A 15,464-nucleotide genomic window follows, 5' to 3' on the forward strand; every position below is an offset into this window, starting at 1 on the left:
TGAATTCGTGTATTGTCAGGGTAAAGAACAGATAGAAAGGGATTGGAAGATTGGAAAACTTCTATTATTTCTGAGCGTTCTATTCATAAATATCTTGTCGTACTTTTTCGTTTCATTATGTAGTCCGACAATTTCATCTCCTACGCGATTATATAAAAGCGTAAACATGATGTTCTTCGTGTTTCTTTTTTTTCTCAATTATCGTGAAACTGTTTCTTTTTATTTTGTATGTCTGTTTGTTAAGATATAGTCTTCTAATACTTACGTGTTTGTTGCTAGCAAAGAAGTCCGTGAAACTTCAGTACTGCTCAGCTATGAATATTTTTGTTAATTTTTCTTTTGTACTTGTTTTTTTATTATTTACTTTAATGAACAATTAGAAATCTTATACTCACTTGTATTCGTACTAAGTCCAGTGTCACGGGGACTGTTCAAAAATGGTGCGTATTTTTCGCATGGTAGGGCATGCGGTATAATTTTACTTCTAGGGAGCAAAATCGAATCTTCGAACTATTACTTTCTTCCTACTAGTCGACGACAATTATTCATTCTTTCTTTTTTGTATTATAATTTCGTTTCGACGCGTTGTTAAGGAACGTCCATTGAATCGTACTTTTAACGTAACTTCTAACGAGATCCAGTCATCTTTAGTTAATACCGAGAGATTCCTCGAAAAGATCTTGCTCCTTTTATTGTTATAAACATGGAAGAGCATAAAAGGAACTTTCATAAAGTGTTCCATAAACTCTTGCAATATTGATGAACTCGAACGTCTCGGTCTAGGATATATTTCTAATAAACCGTATATATTTTTTTAATCAATCACCAACGATGATGATAAACGCCGAACGAAGGTGTGGGTGGGTGAGGGGTGGTTTTTCAAAAATATCTGTGACGCGCCTTCCGTCTGTTAATCAAAGACGAAAGGGTTCGATATATTCTCGTGAAATCTTCACGTTTGCATTAAGCACTCCGATCCAGATTATGCTAGTTGATCGAACATGCAATTTTTTTCTGTTTGCGTACTAATATATTGTTTTTTTCCCCTCAACAAAAAGGAAAACAAAAAAAAAGGATCAACGAAACAATAATTGGCACAATGTTCTCCACGCAAATACAAGCCGACGAATGAACGATTAATGTCGTCGAGTTTTCTGTGCCGTACGATCGTTGATGATACTAAACATAGCCTCGGGAACATGAGTACCTTTTTAATGATTAATGCTGAACGCTGTGATATCGCGTACATAAACATTTTTATTATTATAAACATAAATGTGCATATTATAATGTTAAACAAAAAAAAAAATGAAGAAGAGTACTATTCTCCTTTATATGTGAAGACTGAATCTCGCCAACTTATACACAGGTTTAGCAGCCGCAGATACGTTCGTATACTATGTAGACTACAGATAGACTATTTGTACATTATTAATTATAACAATATGTTTTACGTTGGTAGTGCCGTATGGGGACGGTACTATTATGTTATAGTTCGATAACGGGTGCGTGTTCGTATTGTGCATTTTCTTTTCATATCGAGAATTAATTAATCTTCGGTGTTTCATGATGAGAAATTCACCAGATATTTCGCGTTTACTTTTCGTAGGTGTTGGAATAGTTGCACGAATCTGGTTTCCTATTTTTCTTTCTTCTGTATTTTGTGATTTTCGTCTCTCGATTCGAATCGAAGAAAGGATTCGATCAAGAAAAGGAAAAAACAAGAAGAAAAATCGTTTATTTGGTTTCTAACGATTGCTTGCCACGTTTCGCTTCTTTTCGATTTATTAATTAGATCGTTCGTGAAATAAAAAGGGACATTACAACAACAACAATACAATCCGTTTCATGATAGTTCCTATATTGCATTCTTCTTTGTAACGTGAATGAATTGCAGCTTAAATTTTGCTAAGATGAGTCAAACAATTATTTTCCCACATTTTATCTGCGTATCGTTCTGTTTGGTTAGAGAAACAAAGCTAAACTTGCGAATGTTTTATTGGTGTAGTCACATGTGTGCATTGCCAAGTCTGTAATTACTTCTGCGACTATGTCACGGTCGTTGCCGTAACATTACCATTACCTTTCATCAATTTCTCGAGAAATGTACTACTTAAAAATTGATGATCGTGTCACGATTCCATGTCATGGGTTAATCTTATGCGCGAAAAATATTTTTCTTCCGCTATGTAAGTTCCAAAATAATTCTATTTCGAAATGGAGAAGCGAATACGATATTAAGATTAATTTTAGGAAAACCAAATTTATATCATTAGTCTCATTATTTATCTGTAATATTAATGTGTTTCTGTTTTGTTGATGTTGTGAAATATGCGTGAAAAATGATTAATTGTTTCTTATGAAAAGTGATACCGTTCACTATATAAACGGTAATATCGTTTGTTTGTTTTCTGTTTTTTTTTCTTTAACTTTAATAGTAATAAATTTAGTTTCTTTTCTAATGTCGAACGTAGACTTGTTAGTGTATGCATGAGTGTCGAACACTGCACACTGCACGACAACAAAATTTACTGTGCAAGCTTTTACGAAACTGTGTGATGTAAATACAGTTTACGATTCAGATATTTATCATTTTTAAAAAATGCGTCTTTTAATGGTGGTACATATTTAAGCCTGGGCTATTTAAAACAACGGGAAAAAACACAGTACCTTCAATCAATCTTAATGTGTGCTGAGATCTTCGAATCAACAAATCTTATACATCTCGTCTAAACTACAATGATTCCATTAGAGAAACGTGTACTGAGATTTGTATCGATCAATAAGTGAGTGCACAGAATAACGTTAAAAATTTCTGTGATGGTGTACACTGTACGAATTGATTTCTTAATTTATGTATCATGTTCTAATGTTTTGTGAAGATTACAAAATATTTGTTAGATCTGCGTACACCTGTTTCCATAATTATTATGCTAGTGTTTTGTATATGTGTATTCAGCTTTTGTAATTACTTGCTGAACAACCAAGTAATTATAAAAGAAATTGTCTCTCTTTTTCATGTACATTTAACCCTTTTACTGAAAATCATTGAAATTACTAACATATTAAAGATTACCTGTTTCATTGAAGAAATAATAGTTATTTATTGTGTTTTAATAACTTGTGACAATTTACTAACTAAAGATTTAGAATATTCAACAAATTAATTTATATATTAATAATACAGTAATGTATACATACATATATCTTACGTAACAAACATTAAAAATTCATTAGTATTTCATAGTAAAAGACTTCATAAATTAAATATATCAGGCAAAGGGTTAAATTTTTCAAATGATTTCGATTCCAATGTAAATGTAATTCATTGTTTTCTTTGTGTGAAAATGTTCGCATTTTTCATGATTGTTCTCAGAGTAGTGAAACAAATACGAATCCGTCGTACTTCGTCTTTCTGAAAGCGCGTAATATTTCGTATTCAATATATTGCCAAACTTATTCTTGGAGTCGAAAATTGTTCAAATACGAGGATTCGAATATAGGTATAATTTGCGTGATATCACCAATGGTACTAAGCACTTATTTCTTCCAGCGAATCGTAAAAAACGAAAAATGATCCTCTCATAGGGACGTGAAGCGCATCGAGACGATATTAAGAAAAAAAAACATTAAAGATGTTATAGGAATTAACGTGATCGTTGCGAGGAAACGCAGTTACAGCACGGTAGACTTCCTGTTGTTGTAATAGTTCATTTGTTGATGCGTTTGTTCTGAACGCCCATTAGGAAAAGAAAATGGTATTAAGAAAAGGAAAGAAAGAGCGAGTAGTTTGAAAAAATAAAATAAAAAACGCTAAGAAAAATATAATATGCTAAATTACGGAGAGAAAAACCGAGAAACTTGATAATCTAGTAACGCGTAATTTTAGTCGTTTCTACGAGATCAGAAAAAGTTAAGAGAATTTCAGACCGTCAATGATGTCAGGAATGGCGAACATTTAAAGAAAAAAAAAATGAACAAATAGGTATTCTGTTATTACGGCTTCATTGATTCATCACGCCTTACAATATGAAAGAGCTCGGCCAACTTTCATCAAGTGTGTATACAAGATTGCGAACACTCTTAGATCCGAAACAAAAACAAGAAAATAAAAACCGCTCCTTGGTCGTCCTCGAATAAATTAAGATAAGAGGAAGTGTTTGCTCTAGAATTGTTCGAACTGCAGCACAGAAGACGGCATACAACCGTGATTGCATTCTTGTTGAATATAAGGATATACGAAGGAGGCATGCAAGGATATATGTATATTTGCGTCAATTTTATGCGTAAAAAAGATACATTTATCAGTTCTTTATATAAATATAAATATATATAATATACTATATGTTTGTATATACAAAAATATACAGACATAGATTCTAAAAAGGAAAGAAGATATTCTATCAAAGCAATGCTGTCCATCAAAATTGGAGACACTACATAATACTTCTTTGTCTTTCGTGAAGGTTGTTACTAATGGACAAAGAAGCTAAATGTTTGTAATAGAGGATAATTATTCTTGTTAATACGTACTTGTTGTATATTCGCTTAGTGTAATAATATTAAAAATCTATACCATATGGTGTAACAGGAGACGAATAGGAGGAACGTGTTTTTTAAGTTATTGTATCTTTATTTTGGACAGCATTGTTTTCAAGGATAAACGAATGCCATAGAATATTCTGGACGAATGAAAAAAAGTGATCGCTTATCACGTTATTAACAGATTCACTGCTGCCTTATATTTCATAATTTTACTTTTGTACTGACTGTGTAAAAGTACATTCAAAGGAACTATCACAGTGTACACTTGCCATGATAAACTTGGCAGTGAATGTGTTAAAGATGACAAGTAATCTAGTCGGAATTATTCTGTCGTTAATTGTGACTCTTGGTGGGTGCAAAGGTATATTGAAACTAATATCTTTTTTATAGTATAACAATATTGAAATATGATTCGAACATTGTTGTACGTAATACTTTACTGGAAAAATGTTTTTGATTATTCAGATATATTTATTTTTAGAATTCTGACGCAAAAAAAAGGAAGAGAAACGAAGATCTCTAGCGTTTTGTACCGAATAATGTCCACACTCGACACGAAAATGTTATTTTAAAACGATATTTTAAGAAAACGAAAGACCCAGTATTAGCAGTACAACTAGAGAAACAAAGTTGTACGAATACTTCGTTATCGTTTTGATTCCTTTGTTCTATATTGTCCTCCATTTTGAATCCATCGAGTGAACGCGGTAGAGATATTCGTCGTCTAATCGTATAAGCCGTTTTACTGCAGAATTACTAATTTTTACGACCAAAGAGAGGTAACACAAAAATTTTTTTCTTTTCTTTGTCCATGACACAACTGTTTAAAGTGGAAAATAAATCAATAGTTATATGTAATGTGAATATTTTAATGCAATCATCAGTGAGTGATAGGAAGCAACTAACATTTGTTAAAAGTACCTTAGAATTAATTATTTTATGGATCGCTCATGTTTAAATACAATTTATGGTTTCGCCTGTGTAGAAACAAGAAGATTAAAGAGCATACACACATTATTTATATAAGGCAGCGTACAAGATGAACAATTTAAGGAAAATGTGGCATATATGATATTAAATAATATTTCTGTATTCAGATTCTCTTCTGTAGGTTTCATTAAAGTGCATTTCTTGTATGTTACACAGTATTATGATAGAATGTAAGAATAAATACTGCAATAATAAACTGTTTGTTTCTCTGTCAATTTACGAAACTTATTTAATATCCCCTTTATAACGTAAATGTTATAGCACAAACCGAGACGATAGATAATAGGCATATTTCGTTAGAAAAAATTATTGCAATTATGAATTAAATTTGAAACTTCAAACAATTCATAGCTACGAAATTTGTTTTATTCTATCATCGAAGGCAGATGCCTGTTAGTTAGATATTATAATAACGACAAGTGTTCCAGTAAAACATTAAAATTTCGACTAAACATGTGAAGGGTGGACATAATAGTTTAGCGTGTGAGATTAATTTAATTAATTAATGAGTAACTCCGCTCACCGTCTTTATTTTTCTCAAATTGCATTCGTTCATTTATGAAATTTGTTGTTTTGCAATTAGTTGATTCTGTTTGAACGCAATTTATGGTTTCGACCGAGTAGGAACAGGAAAACCAAAGGGCATACTCGGATTATTTAGAAAGAATTTCAGGAATGTGGGGGTAAATGACATTAATAATTTTTTCGTTGGAAAGAGTTATTGCAATTATGAATTAAATTTGAAACTTTAAATAATTCATAGCTACGAAATTTATATTTTATTCTATCATCGAAGGCAGAAGCCTGTTAGTTAGATATTATAATAACGACAAGTGTTCCAGTAAAACATTAAAATTTCGACTAAACATGTGAAGGGTGGACATAATAGTTTAGCGTGTGAGATTAATTTAATTAATTAATGAGTAACTCCGCTCACCGTCTTTATTTTTTTCAAATTGCATTCGTTCATTTATGAAATTTGTTCTTTTGCAATTAGTTGATTCTGTTTGAACGCAATTTATGGTTTCGACCGAGTAGGAACAGGAAAACCAAAGGGCATACTCGGATTATTTAGAAAGAATTTCAGGAATGTGGGGATAAATGACATTAATAATTTTTTCGTTAGAAAGAGTTATTGCAATTATGAATTAAATTTGAAACTTTAAATAATTCATAGCTACGAAATTTATGTTTTATTCTATCATCGAAGGCAGATGCCTGTTAGTTAGATATTATAATAAGGACAAGTGTCCCAGTAAAACATTAAAATTTGCCATTGCGTAGATACGCTGGTGAGAGATGGCGTCGACCGGATGTAGAGGAATGGCCACATTGGTAACGCCCGTCGCTATCTTTATTTTTCTCAAATTGCATTCGTTTATTTATGAAATTTGTTGTTTTGCAATTAGTTGATTCTGTTTGAACGCAATTTATGGTTTCGACCGAGTAGGAACCGGAAAACCAAAGGGCATACTCGGATTATTTAGAAAGAATTTCAGGAATGTGGGGGTAAATGACATTAATAATTTTTTCGTTAGAAAGAGTTATTGCAATTATGAATTAAATTTGAAACTTTAAATAATTCATAGCTACGAAATTTATATTTTATTCTATCATCGAAGGCAGATGCCTGTTAGTTAGATATTATAATAAGGACAAGTGTCCCAGTAAAACATTAAAATTTGCCATTGCGTAGATACGCTGGTGAGAGATGGCGTCGACCGGATGTAGAGGAATGGCCACATTGGTAACGCCCGTCGCTATCTTTATTTTTCTCAAATTGCATTCGTTTATTTATGAAATTTGTTGTTTTGCAATTAGTTGATTCTGTTTGAACGCAATTTATGGTTTCGACCGAGTAGGAACCGGAAAACCAAAGGGCATACTCGGATTATTTAGAAAGAATTTCAGGAATGTGGGGGTAAATGACATTAATAATTTTTTCGTTAGAAAGAGTTATTGCAATTATGAATTAAATTTGAAACTTTAAATAATTCATAGCTACGAAATTTATATTTTATTCTATCATCGAAGGCAGATGCCTGTTAGTTAGATATTATAATAAGGACAAGTGTCCCAGTAAAACATTAAAATTTGCCATTGCGTAGATACGCTGGTGAGAGATGGCGTCGACCGGATGTAGAGGAATGGCCACATTGGTAACGCCCGTCGCTATCTTTATTTTTCTCAAATTGCATTCGTTTATTTATGAAATTTGTTGTTTTGCAATTAGTTGATTCTGTTTGAACGCAATTTATGGTTTCGACCGAGTAGGAACAGGAAAACCAAAGAGCATACTCGGATTATTTAGAAAGAATTTCAGGAATGTGGGGGTAAATGACATTAATAATTTTTTCGTTAGAAAGAGTTATTGCAATTATGAATTAAATTTGAAACTTTAAATAATTCATAGCTACGAAATTTATGTTTAATTCTATCATCGAAGGCAGATGCCTGTTAGTTAGATATTATAATAAGGACAAGTGTCCCAGTAAAACATTAAAATTTGCCATTGTGTAGATACGCTGGTGAGAGATGGCGTCTACCGGATGTAGAGGAATGGCCACATTGGTAACGCCCGTCGCTATCTTTATTTTTCTCAAATTGCATTCGTTTATTTATGAAATTTGTTGTTTTGCAATTAGTTGATTCTGTTTGAACGCAATTTATGGTTTCGACCGAGTAGGAACCGGAAAACCAAAGGGCATACTCGGATTATTTAGAAAGAATTTCAGGAATGTGGGGGTAAATGACATTAATAATTTTTTCGTTAGAAAGAGTTATTGCAATTATGAATTAAATTTGAAACTTTAAATAATTCATAGCTACGAAATTTATGTTTTATTCTATCATCGAAGGCAGATGCCTGTTAGTTAGATATTATAATAAGGACAAGTGTCCCAGTAAAACATTAAAATTTGCCATTGTGTAGATACGCTGGTGAGAGATGGCGTCGACCGGATGTAGAGGAATGGCCACATTGGTAACGCCCGTCGCTATCTTTATTTTTCTCAAATTGCATTCGTTTATTTATGAAATTTGTTGTTTTGCAATTAGTTGATTCTGTTTGAACGCAATTTATGGTTTCGACCGAGTAGGAACAGGAAAACCAAAGGGCATACTCGGATTATTTAGAAAGAATTTCAGGAATGTGGGGGTAAATGACATTAATAATTTTTTCGTTAGAAAGAGTTATTGCAATTATGAATTAAATTTGAAACTTTAAATAATTCATAGCTACGAAATTTATATTTTATTCTATCATCGAAGGCAGATGCCTGTTAGTTAGATATTATAATAAGGACAAGTGTCCCAGTAAAACATTAAAATTTGCCATTGTGTAGATACGCTGGTGAGAGATGGCGTCTACCGGATGTAGAGGAATGGCCACATTGGCAACGCCCGTCGCTATCTTTACTATTCTCAAATTGCGTTCGTCAGACAATTAATATAATTTACATATTGTTATAAACTGTATTATGAATTATTGTGAATTATTGTACATTATATATATTGCTAAAATAAATAAATTCTACATTTAGTGAACAACGAATCCAAGCCTAGTGTTGTCAGGTTAATATAGATGGCGCGGCCTTAGCCGCTTGGGGTTCCTTGTAAGGGACCTCGGTCAGTCCCACTCTGCGACTAGATGGTGACGGTTGTGTCGAAGCTAGTAGCGAAAGTGCGGAGTGATTTCTCTGTCTGATTCATGTATTTTCTATACATGTTTTAACACGTTTCAACACGTTTCTTGGATATTATTTCATCACAGTGTATAAAATAATCTTTTTATACTTGTGAACTGGTTACTTCTATCGTTATTACTGAATGTGACCATATTCTTGTACGTGAGTGTAGTGTTATGCGATTGATGCATAAACATAACCTCCAAGAACAGTAAAATATTTTTTTAAATATTTACACGACAAGAAGGATTGCCATCGTTTGTTTCTTCATTTGTGTCTATTGAAGTATTTCAATAGTAATACTTTAAATATTAATTATTAACTGTTAGGAAACAGTTAGAGAAATAAAAATAAAAATGAAGAGCAGTAAGTAATACCGTTTAGCAATATTTATTTATCATTTTATCTGAATAGTTTGTCATTCTATAACTGTAGAGCACTGCTTTATCTTAATTATTTCATGTCATAAAAGTTTTATATTAGTTAACTTCTTATTATTTATTTTTATAAATCTAATTTAATTTGTATTAAATTCTACTTTTAATCTATCAAATATAGTGTTTTTTTTTATTAATCTTAGTCCGTGCCTTTCGGCTTTGGACGACTTCCAGATTACATCTCTTATATTGCCTTTACTTATATCTAACGCTTATCCTTCTTTGGCTGTATCGCATATAGTAATATCATGGTATATTTTAATATTTCAGACTCAGATGAGAGTGATTATGAAAACGTGAGTTTCAAAAATTTCTCACAAGACAACGATGGAAGTGTTGAAACAAGAGAAAATTATTCATCATATTTTTCTTGTTCAAATGAGAGTGATGGTAATGAAGATTATTATAATGAAAATACTAGTGAGAAGGATAGTATAGCCACATTCAAATCTCATAGTGTTTACCAAGATTCCTCTTATGAACAAGATTCAGCCGATGAAGGTTGTAGTCAAAGTATGCAGAATCATGCCTACGTCCAAGATTTATCCAATTGTAATGAAGAATTGGAAACTAGGACAAAAAGGAAGACATATGAAGGAGATCCTTATCACCATAGTAAACGACAAAAGATTCATAGAAGCTCAAGTAAGTCTGACGAGGAGGATATTGATGAAATGAGAGTTCACAACAGAAAAGAAGTAATAACACAAGAGCCAAAAAGTTCTCTTGATAAGGGCATAAGGATGATGCGAATGATGGGATATAAAGAAGGTTACGGTCTTGGAAAAAATAAACAAGGTCGTTTAGAGCCAGTTCAAGCACCTAAACAGCATGGTCGTAGAGGTCTTGGACATCATGTTCCTGGACTTGAAGCTTCAAGTCTTAAGTGGAATCCTGCAGAGGAAATAATAAAGTGTGTAGAAGATATGGAATGGATAAGAAATCCAAATCCTAATACACCTACATTAGAAGAAATGCAGCACTGGTTACATCAGGGACCAAAAAAGTTGACGATAGATGATGAAATTGATTTCTGTTGTGAAGATATAGTGAAAAATGTTATCAATGCAAAAACAGTATTTGATCATTTGGATGGCGTTGAAATACGTCGAGCAAGAACACGTTGCAATCCTTATGAAACAATTCGTGGTGCATTTTTCTTAAATCGTGCTGCTGTTAAAATGGCAAATATAGATAGAGCATGTAATTTTATGTTTACCAAACCAGAAGGTTTGAGGGACAATGAGCTGCTATACTTCGCAGATGTTTGTGCTGGACCAGGTGGTTTTAGTGAATATGTTCTATGGCGAAAGAAATGGCGTGCTAAAGGATTTGGTCTTACTTTAAGGAATGAAAATGATTTCAAATTAGCAGACTTTTATGCAGGCCCTTGTGAAACATTTCACCCATATTATGGACCAAAAGAAAATGGTGACGTTTTTGACCCAGATAATCAAGAGGCATTTACAAATCTTATAATGCAGCATACCCATGGCAAAGGAGTGCATTTCATGATGTCTGACGGAGGATTTTCAGTAGAAGGGCAAGAAAATATACAAGAAATTCTTTCAAAACAATTGTATCTTTGTCAATGTTTAATAGCATTGATGATTGTAAGAGAGGGTGGTCATTTTGTGACAAAATTATTTGACCTTTTTACACCCTTTAGTGCTGGTTTAGTTTATTTAATGTATCGCTGCTTTGAAGAAGTTTGTATTTTTAAACCAAACTCTTCTAGACCAGCAAATTCAGAACGTTACTTAATATGTAAAAAGAAACGGGCTGGAACACAAGATGTTGTGGAATATTTGAAGCACGTTAATCGTCTGCTTTTAAAAGGTACTGAAAATGGCGATGTTTTACAGTTAGTATCATATAGTGAATTAAAAAAGGAAAAACAATTTGTTCACTATCTACGTGCTTCTAACGAAGATTTGGGCAGAAAACAAATAATAGGCCTGTGTAAAATCGCTGCATTTTGCGAGGATAGTACCCTTGTTGAGACAAAACAAGCTGATATGCGCAAACAATGTCTAGAGTATTGGAAACTTCCTGATGAAACTAGAACGCTTCCAAGGCAAATGAAGCCTAAAGATAAATTGAATACTCTTTTGAGAGATACTTCATTCCTTACTATTAATCCAGCACAATTGACGGAATTTAACATTGAAAATGCATTATTATCACCATATGACTGGTTTTGTATGCCATGTGGTACAAAGCCAAGGGATGATGATGATAAGAAGAACGCTACATTTTATATGGGCATGGGAAGGAGTAACGTATATCGATATATAAAGAACTCTTGGGTTCTAGTCGATGACATTGCCATAGAACTACCACCAAATACACTTATATACGCAGAAGTAGTATATGAAATGACTAAGGAATTTAGACATCAGCAAAAAGTACTTTCATTGCATATTATAGATGCATTCTACTTAGGAGGAGAGGACATCAGTAAAAAATATTTGAGGAACAGGTAAATTATAGATTTTCAGTAATGAAATATTTTTTGAAGGAGTACTTTTATGTAATACTAATGTATGACTTTTTTTTAAAGGAATGAGGATATGAAGTTGTTCTGTGAAGCTTTGTGGAAACCAGCGGGAAATAATTATGCTCGAGTACGTGCCAAAGAACTATTCCCAGTTGGTTCATATATATGTGAAAAGTTGCGAGTAACACAACGTAAAATGAAGAATAATTGCGATGCCTTAGTATATGAACTTCCAGAGAAGACTTTAGATGTTAATGGTTATAATAACGACAAATTGTATTTCATACCACATAGTGTAATATTTTTGAGAAGTACCGTAAATCCTTGGAATCGGTATGTTAGTAAAACACGTTCCATGACATACGTTTTTAATTGCAAAACAAATGAGAAGATATTCGATCTTCATAGACCAAGTTCAGCAGAAGCAAGCTTCGTTGAATCTTTTAAAAATCGCCTTATTTGGCATTGGCCTAATGATTCATCACTTACTATGAGCAGATTTGCAAAATTTATTAAAGATAAGTGTCCTGTATATAATACAAGCTTAAAATATTAAAACTACAGAATGTACATATATTGAAACATGACTCGAGCTGCGTAGAAGTCAAACAGATTAATTCCATTAAGTTGACTGTTATTTCGAATATGAAATACTTATAATATATTTTAGTATTTAGTATTATATTTCTATATAAATAGAAGTAATTTCAGAAAATATAATTAATCAGTTTGTCTTCTGGGTGGCTCAATTGCAATACTATTTGGTATGAAATATACTTTTACAAATGATATGCAGTATTGTATATAATGAATGAATGGTTATAGGAATGAATGATGATATTAAACTGTACTATATGATTGTATAATTTATTTTATAATTATATTATAAATATTTAGTCGATACAATTTGTTTTTAGTTAGAATGATTAGATATCTATTTGTGGCAGCTGCTCCCATAATAGGATAAGTTTCAATACCCAAGTCTACAATCCATTGCTTACCAACTTCAACATTTGATTCAGGTCTTTTATAAAGAAATATATATCTTATGTGCTCAAGTATAGCTACATATGAACCATCTAAAACATATAATAAGTTGAAGTACTATGTGTAAATAATTTGTATTTATAATTTAGCTAAATACTTTACCAGCAGGTGAAAGACAAAACTTTTTGTTACTTTTACTTGCTTCAACGTAACCAAAACCAGGAAAGGTGTAATGATGCTTTATATTCCATTCCATATCATTTACTTGGTTAGTTATCCATAAGCAACCGTCATTATCGTGCCTTAAACATATTGCTTGTCCGGATTTTGTTTTGTACGTATACAAAACATGATTGTTTAGTCCAAGCATAGCTAAATGAGTATTTTCCTGTGTAATAAGGTCAATTCTTTGTAGAAGATTATCTTTTCTTTCAAGGTCACATTCTTCAAGTTGTTCAGCATTAAATCCCAAACAAGGTTGACCTTCTTGTTTGTTATCTATTTGATCTGCACACAAATGTGCTAACCTAAACATGAAATAAAAAGATATTAAAGTACAAATAATATAACAGAATTTTCATTAATATTTCAAGTAATGTACCTAAAATGGATTTCAGCAGCCAAAGTTTCATTAGGCAAACACTCTCCACCAATATCACCTTTAATTAGTTCATTCCACATCAAACCGCTTTCATGTTTATACAGTTCAAGTTTAAATGTATCCTGTTCATATCTCCATGTTGTTAAATTTTCATCTAATCTGTATTGGCATTGCCCTTCAATTAGTACATTATTATTCACTGTTACCGATAATTCCAATGGTGTTACATTTACTTGAACTTTATCATGATGATGTTTATCTATTGTAAGCCAAACTGTTATCGAATCCTCATCCTGAGACCAACAATATTTTGGGATCTTTAGTTCTCCAGTTTTCTCTATATCCTTCCTACTGTCAGTAAATGGTTTTGTTTTTGGACGTTCAAATGTTATATAATCTTGGCAAATAGAATGCAAGTATTTTCCGCATTCTTCTATATATACATATTCAACAGAACCATTTACTTTTAAAGTTTTTTTATCAGTTAGCTCAAAGTATTCAGCTTCATTTCCTGCATTTCTCCAAATATATGTTAGCAGTAATAGTCTTGTAAATTTTTTTTCGCCTGTACTTCTAATATCACACATTACGATCATAACAGCGCTTATACTATTCACATATTGTACATCTAATATAATTCCAGGCTCTGCGTCATTTAGTATAAAAGATTTGATATGTTCTTGTGCATCTGTTACTAATAATGTTAAACAGTCTCCACCATCAGAGATTACAATAATATTGTTACTAGTAAATCCAATTGATGGATTATATAGAAAATTCTGTATCTTTTCGCTTATGCTATGGATTTTATATACTTGCTGTAAATTGCCATCCTTTTTTAAATGCCACACAACCCAATCTTTATCTATAAACCAAACTGATGCATCGTATGGATTTTTGAATAAATGATTATGTAAAGCAAACAATCGTGTTTCTAAAAGGGAATCACGATTGGTTGTTAACTCTAACCTAAGTATATCTGTAATTATAAGTAACAATGTTTCTGTTAAGATCACAATGTATTCTATCAAAAATAATAAAATAGTAAAAATTAATAATGTATTTTGTTCATTAATCCTTACCTGTTTTCAAATTTATTTCACTGTCTATTGGAACTTCATCAGAACAAAATTGATATTTCTCAAAATTTAGATTTGTTAAATTTCTATCAGGACATAATTCCACAACTTTCGTCATTTTCCGCTGTTTTTTCTTCAAATGTTACTTAGAAATAAAGAAACGTAATTATCTTTAAAACCAAAATTTATAACCTTAGTATGTAATTTGTCCCCAATAGTTTGGATAATATTTTTCAGTACACTTAATCGTACTTATTTCTTCTACTTTATTTTACAATATTAATAATATACATACAGCATTGATTTTCTTTATTTTAATTAAGTTTCAGTACAACAACACATTGACAGATTCAATCACTAATTGCTATACCAGCAATCGATATAAGTTTATAATCGATATATGTACTTATAGAACGCGATAATATTGAATATAACAGTTCGTTATGAAGTTTAAGAAAGCAATGAAGTGAGACATAATATCAGGCGAGTCTTGAATAGAATTGTAGAAGTATTAGATACATACTAATTTTATATGTGTTTTACGTTGTTTTGACAATAGTGAACAACGTTTCTAGTACAGTAAAATGAAAATAAGTTACATTTTTTCCTGATATTAGAGTGTATATATACATAAGTAAG

At 31.8% G+C, this 15,464-nt stretch overlaps 2 protein-coding genes across 3 annotated transcripts; one reads left to right on the top strand and one right to left on the bottom strand.

Moving 5' to 3' along the window:
* The first annotated feature begins 9,562 nt into the window (after positions 1–9,562).
* LOC117215200 (cap-specific mRNA (nucleoside-2'-O-)-methyltransferase 1) lies at positions 9,563–13,326 on the top strand. The gene is made up of 3 exons (XM_033461612.1): positions 9,563–9,587; positions 9,929–12,140; positions 12,222–13,326. Exons 1-3 carry the CDS (start codon positions 9,578–9,580, stop codon positions 12,712–12,714), a joined length of 2,715 nt encoding a protein of 904 aa, XP_033317503.1. The 5' UTR covers positions 9,563–9,577; the 3' UTR covers positions 12,715–13,326.
* On the bottom strand, positions 13,005–15,282 carry LOC117215211 (nudC domain-containing protein 1). 2 transcript variants are annotated; one of them, XM_033461618.1, is made up of 4 exons: positions 14,829–15,282; positions 13,747–14,611; positions 13,308–13,672; positions 13,005–13,237 (listed from the first exon to the last, which is right to left on the bottom strand). In XM_033461618.1, the coding sequence occupies exons 1-4, from the start codon at positions 14,941–14,943 to the stop codon at positions 13,026–13,028; spliced, it is 1,557 nt and encodes a 518-aa protein (XP_033317509.1). In that variant the 5' UTR covers positions 14,944–15,282; the 3' UTR covers positions 13,005–13,025. The 2 variants fall into 2 exon arrangements, with proteins under 2 accessions (XP_033317509.1, XP_033317505.1); XM_033461614.1 differs by having other exon boundaries at positions 13,747–14,725.
* Between the last annotated feature and the right edge of the window lie 182 nt (positions 15,283–15,464).

The sequence above is a fragment of the Bombus bifarius genome, unplaced genomic scaffold (assembly GCF_011952205.1).
Source record: "Bombus bifarius isolate JDL3187 unplaced genomic scaffold, Bbif_JDL3187 scf7180000007973, whole genome shotgun sequence".
Lineage (NCBI taxonomy): Eukaryota > Metazoa > Arthropoda > Insecta > Hymenoptera > Apidae > Bombus > Bombus bifarius.

Bases quoted from the DNA above. Each gene is read 5' to 3' on its own strand.
- LOC117215200 (XM_033461612.1), top strand. The intron at 12,141-12,221 runs GTAAATTATAGA...TTTTTTTTAAAG, and splicing joins AAAAAATATTTGAGGAACAG to GAATGAGGATATGAAGTTGT.
- LOC117215211 (XM_033461614.1), bottom strand. From the start codon at position 14,943: ATGACGAAAGTTGTGGAATTATGTCCTGATAGAAATTTAACAAATCTA. The intron at 13,673-13,746 runs GTACATTACTTG...TTTCATGTTTAG, and splicing joins GCTGCTGAAATCCATTTTAG to GTTAGCACATTTGTGTGCAG. The intron at 13,238-13,307 runs GTAAAGTATTTA...TATATGTTTTAG, and splicing joins GTTTTGTCTTTCACCTGCTG to ATGGTTCATATGTAGCTATA.